Below are 15,815 nucleotides of genomic sequence, written 5' to 3' on the forward strand. Positions count from 1 at the left end.
TGAGACCACATATGTGGGCCTTGTAAGAGTACTTTTCCAAGAGGCTGTTGGCTCTCCCAGGCAGGTAGTCGCCCGGTCAGTCCCCCTGCCACAGACTACATAGGCCAGGTGGGAGCAGGACAGTTGATCCCATTGTAGGCCATTTTCTTGGACCCGAGGCTCCATGAGGTGGAAAATATGGGTGAAGCTGTCCTTTGGGAGAAGGGTCATGCTGGAAGGACGACAAACGAGAACTCTCCCTCCGGTATAGGAGAGAGGGGAAGAGGAGGAAGGAGAGAGGGAGCCCGTGTTACTGGATGAACTGATATTAAATGGTAGTTTTTTCTGTAGCTGGCCACGGACTTTGGCAGGCTTGGTACAGACTGGTGAGTTCCTCCAGTTACACCTGAGAAACTAGGCTGGGAGGGTGGGGAGAAAGAGAGTTTAATGCATGTTACTATAATGCTAAAACCTTTTCCTGTTCTAACATTTTGATGTTACTTACCCAGAAAAGCGGCAAGGAAAGCAGAACCTCTGAACGGAGGGTGTCCACCTCACCTTTTACTTTGAGGTCTGCCCCTATTTCCCCCTGACATGACTAGTTTCCAAAAGTAAGAGGACCCTTAAAAAAAAAGTAAGAGGCCACTTTCTTAACAAAACTACTGGACCTGTTGCTGTCGAGTCAATTTCGACTCATAGCAATCCTATGGGGCAGAGCAGAATTGCCCTATAGAGTTTCCAAAGAGCAGGAGGCAGATTTGAATTGTTGATACCTTTTGGTTAGTAGCCAAACTCTTAACCACTGTGCCACCAGGGCTTCTGGTGTTATAGTGGTTAAGAACTCGGCTGCTAACCAACAGGTCGGCAGTTCGAATCCACCAGCTGCTCCTTGGAAACTCTGTGGGGCAGTTCTTCTCTGTCCTGTGGAGTCTCTATGAGTCAGAATGAACCTGTGGGCAGTGGGCTTGGTTTTTGGTTTATTAACCTTCTCAGAGCTGGCTCCTACCCATGATCCCTTTCTCCATTCAATCCCTATGATTTACCTTGTTGCTTTTCCCTGACTCCATTTATTCAAGTTGACATGATCAAATCTGAGAGAACTCCTGGCTAGGCTCTGACTTCACACCTCCAGCTGGGAGGAACCCACTCTGTGGTATTTGAAAGCTGCCAGGTTGTGTTTAGCATACTAGCTGAAAGCAGGCTCTAAAATGAAGATTCATTACAAAGGAGGGGCACCACAAAGCTAAGTGAACAGCTAGCTTCATTGCTATAGCAGCAAAAAGAAATTTATTTGGTAAAAATCTGAGTTGAAGTAAATGCTAGGTGAAACAATCCTATTTCTTTTTTGTCTTTAATATACATATTTTTTAATTTAGTGAGAACCACTGGAAATGGATTAAGAGATAGGAGTTGATCTGTTCTGACTGGGATGCTGAATCACAGTGATTTCTCTGGATTAAATAAAGTTCCAGGAAGACAAGACCCTGGATGGTACAAATGGTTAACGTGCTCAGCTGCTAACCAAAAGGTTGGAGGTTTGAGTATACCCAGAGGTGCCTCGGAAGAAAGGCCTGCCAATCTACCTCCAAAAAATCAGCCATTGGAACCCTATGGAGCACAATTCTACTCTGACACACAGAGGGTCACCATGAGTTGGAATCATCTTGATGGCAACTCATACCCAAGAAGATGGCAATTTCCTCATTGCTGCAGCATCTCAGAAACATTAGAACACAAAAGTCTGAAGAAAGCCTATTCTGAAGCAAGGCTGGGGGGAATGGAGAGAAGCTAAGATGAAAACCATAGTCCATGTCCTCCAGAAGCTACGAGTTAATGAGAGAACCAGGCATGTAAACGTGGGCACACAGCAGTTTTTGTTTCCATTACATAATGTGGTCAAAGCCTGGTCTCCATGGGTCCCCTCTTGGAAGTGTGAAAAGTCAAAACTATCTTTATAATTATATAAAGACATTATTTGCCTTTTTACCACTGGTTCTCTTACCCAGTTTTCTAGAGGCTACAGGGCATGTATGCCATCATCAGTTTGATTGCAACGAGATGTATGCTTATGTATTCTTGCATTTAAAAATCTCTGTCTTAATTTCTAATACATTAATATCATTATCAATGTATTAATACATTAATATTAAAGCATTATAAATACAATGATATTTTACCTACGTATACAAAAGTTCTTTGAGGTCCTTGGTAATTTTTAAAAGTGTAAAGGGGTTCTGAGACCAAAAAGTTTGAGAATTGCTGACTTAATGTATCACCTACCATTACACATTGTCCTTGTTTCTCAACAATGCGTTCTATAGAAAATGATGTCTTCTAATAATATGAAAATGACTTCGTCATATACCTTTTCTATATCCTTATTTTCTAGCATGATACTAATAGGCCATCTCATTATTAATCTGTTTGAGCCTCTGGGTTTAAATGTGTGTTTTGAGGCAGCACAATGTTGAATTTTATTTTTTAATTCAGCCAGCAGTCAGCAATAGATGATACATTTCTTTTATGTTCTATCACCCTGCAAGTTTATCTCACTCACTGTCAGTTTTCCTTTTAAAAAATTAATATAACGTAGTGGACTTTAAAATTCTTTATTTCTTTTTGTCAGACAATAAACTTCCCAGGTCCACCCATCTTTCTATTCTTTCAGCATCTTCATAATTTAAAGCAGCTTTTCATTGTTTACTGTGATTTTACTATAAATAGTATAATATTAAGTACAACAGGAGTCCCTGCGTGGTATAAACGGGTAACTTCAAAAACTCAGCCACTGAAAACCTTGTGTCTACTCGGACACACATGAGGTCTCCATGAGTCAGAGTCAACCCGTCAGCAACTGGTTCCAGTTTTTAAGTAAAACAAACGTCCTTCCCTCTAGGAATGAAACCGGAGTTTAGTCTGTAACATACCTTGGGAGTGTATAAAATTTTTTATAGAATTATATATATATATAATCTTGCATTTTTTCCTGAGAGTATGTAATCTAATTTTCTACTTGAATTTTCTTACTTATTTTTTATTTTGTCCTCTGTGAACCTTGAGATCTACGCTTAACTGTTGTCAGATCTCCACTGTTTTCTGGAAGTGAACTTCACAGCTGTGGGCCTTTGTTGACAAACTGTTTCATCTCCTCTGGGTCTTAGTTTCCCCTACTCTGAAGTGAAAATTCAGTATTTCCAGATACTGTACTTAGGGTCATAATTTGATTTTTCTTAATCTTTTGTGAATTTCCGCTAAGTGTGATCCCTCCTCCAAAGCACTGTTGCCATTTTTATTGTCACGTTTAAATTGTTTTCTTTTTTTTTTTTTATTGATAACTTGTGGAATCCTGGGTTTTTTTGTGGTGGAGTGATTTCCACGGTTTGGTTGGTTGGTTTTAAGTTGAAAGCCTTCAGTGACACACCTTAAATTCTTTCTTTGAGGGCTGTTCCTTGCTGAGTTCAGGCCATGGCCCCACTTTTAAATTTTCTTTGAATTGATAAGTCCAAAGCTGCTAGGGGTCCCTCCTCTCTTACTTGTTACCAGATCTATTCTGAGCTGGGATGTGTGCTTCCCAGGCAAGCTTCTCTTCAGTAGTACTGGTTCTTTTTTCTTCTGCGCCTGGTGTGGTCTTGAATCTTTCTAGCATCCTCTCCATGTTTCTTGTTCCTTTATAGCATTTACAAGACCCAGTTTAATAGCTTAGTGTCTTTTTTTTTTTTTTTTTTTTTGGCACTCCTTATCTCCTCTTTATTCTCTGTTAAAGTAATAAGTGTACGTTCCGTTGCACTTGCCTGAGAGTCTTGAACCGGTCTTGGGTTTCCCGTCATCTGGGTTCTGGCTGGTTTGCAATTCTCCTTTGATGTTGTAATAATTTTTCATTCAATTTGAGTGTGGGGCTTATAGGGCTTGTTTGCTTTTATTTTTTTTTCCAAGATGTGCACATTTTTTCATAAGCTTATTTCGCTGTTATTTTTAATTGCTTCTGACTGGGGGTGGGACTGAGTGAGACTGACTCGGATTTGGCTCTCCTTGCTATTACTCACACTTCCCCAGAAGCCCACACACACTCTCTGTCTCTGACATACCACTTTTGAAAGGTAGTTGATCCCTAGCGTAAGTGGTGTTAAGGGGAAGGTGGGCTTCAAGTAGGGATGCTCAGGAACCCAGTCTTGTGCAGGCATGAGCTTGGCCATCTGGAAGTCTCCTCTTGCTCAATGAAATGGAGTAAACATTGTCCATTATGAAATCCACCGCGAAGGCTGCCAGGACAAATGGGATCCCACCCAAGGCCAATCACTACTCTGACAGAGAAATTGGCAAGCACTGCCTGAGACTACTCCAACCTCCCTCGTCCCTGATGTCACAATTCAGAGGCTGCTACCCGCCTAGGAGGTTGTAGAAAGCTCTGTAGGTTCTCTCTGTGTGTCCTACAGGGCTCTGCGGGCCAGGTCCCTGCCTGATGGCTTTTGTGAAAAAATATCTCCTCCCCCTTTGGGTGCTCTTCTTGGCCTACTACTTCTATTCTGCAAACGAGGAATTCAGACCAGGTAAGTACCAATGTGTCTCATTTTGGAGGAACAGGTTAAAAACACAGGGTACTGGAGTATTCCTGAGGATCAAGATGAGTTCCTGATCCCCAAAAATGCTGAAAAAGAGGGTATCCTGAGGTGGGACTGTATTTCTGTGTCCTCCAGCATAGGCTGTGGGCAGGAGGGATGTGGGGAGGGGCAATCCTGTAGCCAAAAGAATGCCAAATAGGCCATGCTTTATTTGGCGTCCTTAATGGAACACAATTTCAAGTCCTCTACAAAAATGAAGGTGAATTCCAAAACACACAACTCAGCCAGATAATTAGGCTCAGTGGAGAGACTGATAAGTAGGAAGCAGAAAGAACTCTGGAACTGAACTAAATAGAAGCACGGGAAGATCCCTGGAATCTATGAACATATGTGTTTTAATTGCTTTTTAAAATTTTCTTTGAATTGAGAAGAACTGGGTAAGTCCAAAAATGTCTGGAACTCTAGTATTGTATCTGACCCATGGCCTCCCTGGTCTTTTCCTACGAACTCTGCATTTTACCTGAACCATGGCCTTCCTGGCCTTGTCCTATGAACTCTGCATTTTACCTGACCCATGGCCTTCCTGGTCTTATCCCATGAACTCTGTATTTTACCTGACCCATTGGCTTCCTGGCCTTGTCCTATGAACTCTGTATTTTACCTGACCTATGGCCTTCCTGGTCTTGTCCTATGAACTCTGTATTTTACCTGACCCATGGCCTTCCTGGCCTTGTCCTATGAACTCTGCATTTTACCTGGCCCATGGCCTTCCTGGTCTTGTCCTATGAACTCTGTATTTTACCTGACCCATGGCCTTCCTGGCCTTGTCCTATGAACTCTGTATTTTACCTGACCCATGACCTTCCTGGCCTTGTCCTATGAGCTCTGCATTTTACCTGAAGCATAGCCTTCCTGATCTTGTCCTGTGACCTCTGCCTATGGGCATTTTCAGAAGGAGCCACAGGGAGGCCTGGTCTTGGGCAACCTAGCCAAACCCCCATTTCAGAGCGTATTCACTGAAGACGTGCAGTGCCCCTTCAGTGCACAGGCTGAAGCCAAATTATCTGAGACCGTAGACTTGGAAAGTTAAACATTGAGATAAGGCTGCCACATACAGAAAGGAAGGAGGAAGGGACATTGCTGCCAAGTTGGGTATAGTCCTCACGTCCTTTTGGGGTTTCCCAGAGATGCTCAAAGGAAAGAAAGTGATTGTCACAGGGGCCAGCAAAGGGATTGGAGAGGAGATGGCCTATCAGCTGGCGAAGATGGGAGCCCATGTGATGGTAACCGCACGATCAAAGGAAACTCTACAGAAGGTGAGGGTTCTGTGCCCACAGACTTATGTACTCTCATTGCCCACGTGTATTCTTAAATATACTCACATGTATACACACAGACACACAGAAGCTAGCACTTCCATATTTTTTGGGTACATATACACATATACACACAAACATACATATATTTATATTCTCATATGCAGGCTCAAACCCCACAGGGATATAAGTATATGCATTTAGGCATTTGCTCCCATACACACATGTATACTGCATACTCAGATGCAAGTTCTCGGGCTATCTGTGGTCACAGACGTGGCTATTTCACGCACTTTTATACAGGGACTCATAAATATACAGATATGTATTCAGATACCAAAATTCTAGTATATACTCATGAATACATATTCTCCTACCCACAGCAACTCTCACCTGCTTGCCTTCTCATATTGTCAGACTCACAAACACAAGGATATATGAACACCCACAGACTTAACGTCACCCACATAGAAAGCAGTACCCATACCCTTAATATGTTCATAAGCATACATTTACAGAAACCTATGAGCATAAATCATGGACTTAACCCCCAGCACAGTGAAAATTTATCCATTTACACTCCACCTTGTTCCAGAAAGTATTCACACAAAGGACAATGATCGGATCGGATTTATTTAGCCACACACACACACTGCTACTGTATCTTATCAAAACAGGGCTGTGAGCAACCTCTCACTTAAATTCCCATTACTTCTGAGACTGTCCCCCGGGGTCTGCAGCCAAGACTGATGCCACAGCTGCCATGTCCCTACAGGTGGTATCCCACTGCCTGGAGCTGGGAGCAGCCTCAGCACACTACATTGCTGGCACCATGGAGGACATGACCTTCGCAGAGCAATTCATTGCCAAAGCAGGAAAGCTCATGGGTAAGGCTGCTTCTCCTCCCTCCTCCCTGACTTTACACTAGGAGTCAGTCACCAGCGAGCTTTGGGGAGGGAAAGAACCAATCCCAAACGGTTTCTCTCAACACAGCCATCTCTTGCAGGGGGGCTAGACATGCTCATTCTCAACCACATCACCAACACATCTATGAATTTATTTAACAATGAGATCGACTACGTGCGCAAAAGTATGGAGGTCAACTTCCTCAGTTATGTGGTCCTGAGTGTAGCTGCCTTGCCCATGCTGAAGCAAAGCAATGGAAGCATTGTTGTGGTCTCCTCAACAGCAGGTAAGTGGAACAGGGAACCGTGTGGAAGGTAGGGCTAGGAGAAGTGCCATGAGTTTACCTGTTACCATACAGACAAGTAACACAATATAAACTTGAAGTTGAAATGCTCACAGTGATATTAAGCCAAAGCTGATTAACAGTCTGCTCATATGCCTGGGCAGTAAGATACATTAACTAGAGATTTGAGTATATAAACTCAGTGAGGGATATGCATGCTGAGTGAAAGGGGAGCTGTTGAGAATAAGTTGGACTGTAAAAAAAGAAGGGTTGATCAAGGTTGGTGGGCTACAAAATCCCTGAAAATAAACAACAGAGAGGAGCAGTTCAGGGTGCCCACCAGAAGCCTGGTGGCTTATGATCAGCAAATGGAAGACCAGGTGGACATTGAAAGGCTGCTGGAGGTACAGCCTGTCCTGATCCTACGAGAGACACCTGGTCACATATATACACATGGGCATATATGGGTGAAAAAAAGATTTTGCTTCCTCTGTTACCTAGAGTTCTAGGTCAATAAGGTTAGTTGATGCAAAGGTAAAACAGAAAAGTGAAATACTTTAACAATGTGCAGTTGCCTGGTAAGTGGGTTAAGCTAAGGCAAAGTGAAATGAAAACATACTAGTAATAGACCTGCCTATATATATATTTTTATATATATATATATATATATTGCCATATTCTCCAAAATTTGAACTTGCTGCATTAAAAATCCAATTTAAAGAACCAACTGAATAGAGGGCCCTGGTGGCGTAGTGGTTAAGAGCTCGGCTGCTAACCAAAAGGCTGGCAGCTCGAATTCACCAGTCGCTCCTTGGGAAAACTATGGAGCAGTTCTACTCTATCCTATAGGGTCACTATGAGTCGGAATCAACTCGATGGCAAAGGGTTTTTTGTTTGTTTTTGTACTGAATAGAGAGGCTGTGCATACAGAGGAGAAATGTTCAAGAGAGCTATGTGGAATCAAGAAAGGCCCCTGATGCCAACAAAAAAAAACAGAGAGTTTCAGCTTGGGGGATTCCTAGGCCCATGTCAGCATGAGTCCAGGAGAGCAGTTTGATATCTCTTTGTAAATCAGTTGGTTAAAAGAAAGTGGCTGGAAGGTTAACACACCAGGATCCAAATCAGCCTTCTCAATGTGGTTCCTGGCAATGTAAAAACAAATAACCTAGGACTCTGTCGATTGTTAGGTACTTTACAAACGTTTGTTATTATGGTAACCAGTAATACCATCTATGTTGTAAAAAGCTCTATTTTCCGGCCCAGGAAAGGTCTGAATAGTGATGGGATAAAATGGGAGCTCGTCTTGTGTGACCCACCAAACAGAGTGATTGATATGCATTCCTGTGCTTCCCAGAAAACACAGACTCCCCACCCCTCCCAAAGGCAGCCTCTCTCTGGGCTGAAAGGAATGGAGAGCTTCCGGATGCATACTGAGTGTGAGGGTGCTGGGCACATCCCCAGCCCATCCAAATAAGCCATGGTGGAGGTGGCTTCACTAATTCCGCCTGTTTAAATAACATTCACTCTAGGATGTGCATCACCTTTGGTTGCGGAATTTTAATTTCAATAACACACCATCTAACTATGCTCAGAAGGAACATATTTACTGTAGAAGCCTAAGGACATGATAAAGTTCTGATAACATCTCTTCCCACGTCTTGTCTACCCACCAAACGTCGCCTTGTATTTTGTGTACTCTGGGAGGTGGACATTTAGTTGGACTACTACTCCTCATGTCTAGTGTTTATATAAGTGAGAAGGGTCAGCCTGTTTGCTCTGATGTGTGTCTGTGAACTTGCAAAATACAGACACACTGCTTTCTCTGGAAATTCTATGGTGTGTTCTTTTAAATAGTGTGCAATAATGCTCATTAATCCTTCCACTTTAAATTCTGGATTCTACAAACATGTGATGCTAAACCTCAAATTGATCCTAAGGTCCGCCAAAGAGTATGGGTTAGAGTTTTAATCATTCCTTCCAGGGAACACCCTAAGCTGTATATTGAATTACAGTAACGAACAGTTGTTGTCGTCCCCAACACATTTTCAGGTATTGCGCTACATTGCCAAGGAAATGTACGCTCCTGTCTGTTAGGATTCCTGAGAGATATCCTATCTTTCAATACGTTCTGCAAAGGCTCAGCTACTTCTTTAGCATCAACATAGACAGTATTGTTCGTCTGGAAAATTCCTTATAGTACACATCCCTCTACCAGTCAACACCTTTTTTTGGCACCTCTGATTAAGCCTCTAAGTATATGTAACATCCAGTTACATTGTCTAGGCTCCCCTCTTTCTATCATGTATTAGTTTGGATATAAGTTCAGCTGCTATAACAAAGACCCAAATTTACAAAGGCTTAAAAAAACTGAAAATTTATTTTTCTTTCATAAAACAGCCTAGGGTAGGCAGTCCAAGGCTAATATGGTAGTTCTTCCTGCGACATGAGGATGTCCAGGAACCCAGACTCTTTCTATCTTAGCAATGCCATCCCTAGGCTGTTACCCTCATCTATATGTCCAAGATGGCTCATCATTATGTCTGAATTTTAGCAGAGAGAATGGAGAAAGAAGGATATAGCTTGAAAGTTGAATATTTCCCGTTAGCTCACATACCAGTGGCCACCCAGCCCCTTGCCATCAAGTTGATTCCAACTCACAGTGACCCTACAGGACACAGTAGAACTCCCCCATAGGGTTTCCAAGACTGTAATCTTCATGGAAGCAAACTGCCGAATCTTTCTCCCACAGAGCAAGCAGCTCGTGAGCTGGAACTGCCGACCTTTCAGTTAGCAGCCAAGCACTTTAACCACTGTGATACCAGGGCTCCTCCAGTGACCATTCCTGGCTGCAATTATGGTCTTTATTCAAAGTGGCCATGTATCCATCTAAAAATCAGAAATTCCATTTCTATAAAAGACACTTGTTGATAAACAAGTAACAGTCTCTCTCATATCACCCATGGCCAAAAAGTACACAAGACTAGAAGGAATCTTACCCTCCAGTCTACCTCACATGTATACCCCACATCATGAACACACACACCCGAGACCCACTCTCATTCATATCCAAAGTCCATCACAAAAAAAAAAAAAAAAACTCTTCTATACAGGGGACAGTGGGAGATGAAAAAGAAGTAAAAGAGAATGCCTAAATGGTATTTATGAAACAGAGACAGAGATTATAATGCTTGAATTTAATTGAAAAAAATCACTGGATCGGGCAGAGAATACTTGGAAACATCTGGAAAAGATTTATCTGCTGTTAGTTAAAATGAGTCTTCTTGATTTAGGTTCAGTTACAGAAAAGTAAAGTTTATTCCATGTCTGGGCCCCTTGGCTTTGTGAACCCCACAACCATGTTACACACATGATGGCTAAAACAGAGCTCTTAATGCTGTTTCTCCTCCTCTCCTTTATTCCTTCTCAGGGGAATCATGGACAAACCCTATCACCCCTCTGTTCCTTTCTTTTTCCCAAATCCATTTAATCGCACTGCATATGACGTCTTCAGTATTCCACAGAACCACTTAAACATTTCCTCTTCCTCTCTACAATTCAGTAAGTTACTTTCAGAAATCTAACTTCCTTTCTCTTCCTCTTTTTTGGATTCACTGGTGATCGAAATACTAATAATAATGATACAAATGCTAAACACACTGGACAAACATAAGTGTAGGCATAGTAATTCTTCTGGACCAAGGAAAATAAAGGCCATATTTTTAAGTAGAACTAAAAACCATCTCATATGCATGCAAAAGCTGGACAATGAATAAGGAAGACCGAAGAAGAGTAGACACCTTCAAATTACAGTGTCGGTGAAGAATATCGAATATACAATGGACTGCCAAAAGAACAAACCTGTCTTGGAAGAAGTACAGCCAGAATGCTCCACAGAGCACATACTTTGGACATGTTATCAGGAGGAATCAGTCCCTGGAGAAGGACATCATGCTTGGTAAAGTAAAGGGTCTGAGAAAAAGAGGAAGACCCTAAAAGGGATGGACCGACCCAGTGTCCGAAACAATGGGCTCAAGCATAGCCACAATCACAACAATGGCGCCGTACCGGCCAGTGTTTCGCTCTGTTATACACAGGGTCGCTATGGGTCAGAACCAACTCAACATCACCTAACAACAACAAAAATAATAAAAGACTGGGTTTCTTTAAACATTCAACATGACAACACATCAAAAGGAATAAAGGAACTTTGTTATTAACCTCTGAATGCCCAAACCTCTCTTTGGAAGCTCAATAAGTGTTGCCAAATACTCATTTTTCTCCAAGTAAATCTTTTTTAAAAAAGATTAACATTCAAGACACATATATTTTTAAGTCTTATCCAAATGTACTCATTTCTGGTTTACTCATTCACAGCATTGCTTTGTACTATTTTTTATGTAAATATGCGGTATTTCAGGCACATTACGAGTCAATCAACTCAGTGGAAACAGATTTGGTTTTGTTGATATGAGCTGACTAAAAACACCCTTTGCCATTGAGTGGATTCTGACTTCAGGGGCAAATACCTTGTAAGACAATGCTTCTGCAGGAAAACTCAGATGAACTGATAAAGTCGCTTGTTGGACTTTAACCTGATTGGTCTAAATTTATTTCAAGAATTCAACAGTAACGGGAGGAAAAAAACAACAGGCTTTTCAACTACATGTATCAACTAACAGGATTTGGAATATTCACAATGTTGTTTCCGTAAAGACAAGAACATACAGATGTTAATCTCACCTCTGCTCTCAGCTCTCAGCTCTGGCATATCCACTCCTTCCTGAATGGTGGATCAATGTCTCAATGTATGCATGTATTTGGGGTGCAGTGGGGGGTCAAATTCTATATGTGAAGGGGCCTGGGAACTAGGGTGGAGAGAGGAGGTTCATCCCTCATCCCAATGGTTCTAATTTTTCTGAGAAGAGATGCATCTTTACCTTAAATCTAACTACCCAGTAATAATTTTCAGGGAATGAAAACTCCACAGTGAATGAAAGTGTTTATGCATATGAATATAGGTTTTGGGGTTTTTTTGTTTGTCTTTTTAATTGTACTTTAGATAGACGTTTACAGAGCAAATCAGTTTCTCATTAAACAATTAATACCCATCTTGTTTTGTGACATTGGTTGCCAACCACACAACATATCAATGCTTTCTTCTTTTTGGCCTTGGGTTCCCCATTTCCAGCTTCCTATCCCCCGCCCCGCCTTCTCGTTCTGGCCCCTGGGCTGGTGTGCCCGTTTAGTCTCGTTTTGTTATATGGGCCTGTCTAATCTTTGGCTGAAGAGTGAACCTCAGGAGTGACTTCAGTACTGAGTTAAAAGGGTGTCTAGGGTGTCTTAGGGGCCATACTCTCGACATTTCTCCAGTCTCTGTCAAACCAGTAAGTCTGGTCTATTTTTATGAGTTTGAATTTTGTTCTACATTTCTCTCCAGCTCTATCCGGGACCCTCTATTGTGATCCCTATCAGAGCAGCCAGTGGTGGTAGCTGGGCACCATCTAGTTGTACTGGACTCAGACTTGTAGAGGCTGTGGTAGTTGTGATCCATTATTCCTTTGGACTAATCTTTCCCTTGTGTCTTTAGTTTCCTTCATTCTCCCTTGTTCCCGAAGGGATGAGACCAGTGGAATATCTTAGATAGCTACTCACAGGCTTTTAAGACCCCAGGTGGTACTCACCAAAGGAGGATGTAGAACATTTTCTTTATACACTATGTTATGCCTATTGAGCTAGATGTCCCCAAGACCACTGTTCCCAGCCCTCAGCCCACTAATTCAGTCCCTCAGGGAGTTTGGATGTGTCTATGGAGCTTCCATGACCTTGCCTTGGTTAAGTTGTGCTGACATCCCCGGAATTGTGTATTGTCTTACCCTTCACCAAAGTTGGAAACCCTGGCGGTGTAATGGTTAAGAGCTATGGCCGCTAATCTAAAGGTTGGCAGTTTGAATCTACCAGGCGTAACCAAAGTTACCACTTATCTATTGTCCAGTTAGTGTCGTTCCCTCCCCATGCCTTCCCTCCCTCCCTAGTAACCATCAATGTTTTTTTTTCCTGTGTGTAAACGTTTTCATGAGTTTTTATAATAGTGTTCTCATATAGCATTTGTCCTTTTGTGATTGACTTATTGCACTCAGCATAATGCCCTTCAGATTCATCCATGTTGTGAGATATTTCACAGATTCATCATTGTTCTTTGTTGTTGCATAGTATTCCATTGTGTGTATATACTATAGTTTGTTTATCCATTAATCTGTTGATGGGCACCTAGGTTGTTTCCATCTTTTTGCTATTGTGAATAATGCTACAACAAACATTGGTGTGCATATGTCTATTCGTGTGATGGCTTTTATTTCTCCAGGATATATTCCTAGGAGTGGGATTGCTGGATCATACGGTATTCCTAGCTTTTTAAGGAAGTGCCATATCATTTTCCAAAGTGGTTGGACTATTTTATATTCCCACAGCAGTGCATAAGAGTTCCAAGCTCCTCGCAGCTTCTCCAGCATTTGTCATTTTGTTTTTTTGATTCATGCCAGTCATGTTGGGGGTGAGATGATATCTCACTGTAGTTTTGATTTAATGGCTAGTGTCTGTTAGCTGCCTGAATGTCTCCTTTGGTGAAATGTCTGTTCATATTCTTTGTCCAGTTTTTAATTGGATTATTTGTCTTTTTGTTATAGAGGTATTGGATTTACCTACAGATTTTAGAGATTAGACCTTTGTCAGATTTGTTAGAGCAAAAATTTTTTCCCAGTCTGTTCTCTTTTTATTCTTTTGGTGAAGTTTTTTCATGAGCTAGGCGTTTAATTTTTAGGCACTCTCAATTATCTAGCTTATCTTCTGGTATTTGTATATTGTTAGTTATGGTTTGTATCCTGTTAATGCCATGTATTAGGGCCTCTAGTATTGACCCTATTTTTTCTTCTATGATTTTTATAGTTTTTGGTTTTATATTTAAGTCTTTGATCCATTTCAAATTAGTTTTTGTGTATGGTGTAAAGTATAGGTCCTGTTTCATTTTTCTGCAGATGGACATCCAGTTTTGCCAGTACTATTGTTAAAAAGACTGGCTTTTCCCCCATTTAATGGACTTTGGACCTTTGTCAAAGATCAGGTGACCATAGGTGGATGGATTTACATCTGGGTTCTCAATTCTGTTTCATTGATCAATGTGTCTGTCATTGTACCAGTACCAGGCTGTTTTGACTACTGTAGCTATACGTAGGTTCTGAGGTCAGGTAGTGAGAGTTCTCCTACTTTATTCTTTTTTGCTTTACTTATCTGGGGCCTCTTCCCTTTCCATATAAAGTTAATGATTAGTTTTTTGATCTTGTTAAAGAATGCTATTGGTATTTGCATCTGGATTGCACTGTATTTGTAGATTGCCTTGGGTAGAATTGATATTTTCAAAATGTTGAGTTTACCTATCCATGAGCATGGTATGTTTTTCCATTTATGCAGGTCTCATTTGTTTTCTTGCAGTGTTTTGTAGTTTTCTTTGTGTCTTAGTCATCTAGTGCTCCTTTAACAGAAATACCACAAGTGGATGGCTTTAACAAAGAGAAATTTATTTCCACACAGTAAAGTAGGCTAAAAGTCCAAATTCAGGGTGTCAGCTCCAGGGGAAGGCTTTCTCTCTCTGTCAGCCTTCTCATCAATCTTCCTGCAGACTAGGAGCTTCTCCATGCAGGGACCCCAGGTCCAAAGGAAGCGCTCTGCTCCCAGCACTGCTTTCTTGATGATATGAGGTCCCCGTCTCTCTGCTCGCTTCTCTTTTTTATATCTGAAGAGATTGCCTCAAGAAGCAATCCAATCTTGTAGATGGAGTCCTTCCTCACTAACACAACTGCCACCCATCCTCCCTTATTAACATCAGAGAGGCAGGCTTTACAGCATATAGGAAAATCACACAATACCAGAATCATGGCCCAGCCAAATTGATACACACATTTTTGGGGGGACATTACTCAATTCATGCCACTTTGTATGTCTTTCACATCCCTGGTTAGATTTATTCCTAAGTATTTTATTTTTTTAGGGGCTATTAAAAAAAAAATTTTTTTTTTTTTATTACAAATGGAGGAAACCCTGGTGACATAGTGGTTAAGTACTATAGCTGCTAACCAAAAGGTCGGCAGTTCAAATCCACCAGGCGCTCTTTGGGAACTCTACGGGGCAGTTCTACTCTGTTCTATAGGGTCGCTATGGGTCTGAATCAACTTGACGGCAGTGGGATTGTTTGTTTGTTTGGGTTTTTTTTTTTTGGTATTATAAATGGTGTTGCTTTCCTGATTACCTTTTTGTAGTTCTATTTATGGGTGTATAGGAATCCAGCTGATTTTCGTATGTTTATCTTGTATCCTGCTACTTTGCTGAATTTTTCTGTTACTTCCAGCAGTTTTCTTGTGGAGTCATTTGGGTTTCCTATTTATAATATCATATCATCTGCAAATAGGGATAGTTTTACTTCTTCCTTACCAATTTGGATGCCCTTTATTTCTTTTTCTTGCCTTATTGCTCTGGCTAGGACTTCCAGCACAATGTTAAACAAGAGTGGTAATAAAGGGCATCCTCGTCTTGTTCCTGTTCTCAGAGGGAATGTTTTCAGCCTCTCTCTGTTAAGAATGATGTTGGCTGCTGGTTTTGTATATTTGTATTTGCAGAGGAGAGGGTTTCAGGGTTGGACTGTTTGTGTATGGTGTGAGGTCTGGGTAGAAAAATGTGGACGTGAGGTGTGTGTGTGTGTGTGTGTGTGTGTAGATGTGTGTG

General features: G+C 41.4%; 2 protein-coding genes across 3 annotated transcripts in view; one reads left to right on the forward strand and one right to left on the reverse strand.

Moving 5' to 3' along the window:
* C18H1orf74 (chromosome 18 C1orf74 homolog) overlaps positions 1–15,815 on the reverse strand; it is a 145,586-nt gene that overhangs the window by 26,417 nt on the left and 103,354 nt on the right. The window lies entirely within an intron of this gene.
* The window catches only part of HSD11B1 (hydroxysteroid 11-beta dehydrogenase 1), a 43,670-nt gene continuing 32,101 nt past the window's right edge, over positions 4,247–15,815 (forward strand). The window contains exons 1-4 of the mRNA XM_049858579.1: positions 4,247–4,526; positions 5,724–5,854; positions 6,630–6,741; positions 6,861–7,046. Of these exons, the coding sequence (XP_049714536.1) occupies positions 4,439–4,526; positions 5,724–5,854; positions 6,630–6,741; positions 6,861–7,046 (517 nt within the window). The 5' untranslated portion in view covers positions 4,247–4,438. The remainder of the gene's footprint in view (positions 4,527–5,723; positions 5,855–6,629; positions 6,742–6,860; positions 7,047–15,815) is intronic.

The sequence above is a fragment of the Elephas maximus genome, chromosome 18 (assembly GCF_024166365.1).
Source record: "Elephas maximus indicus isolate mEleMax1 chromosome 18, mEleMax1 primary haplotype, whole genome shotgun sequence".
NCBI lineage: Eukaryota > Metazoa > Chordata > Mammalia > Proboscidea > Elephantidae > Elephas > Elephas maximus.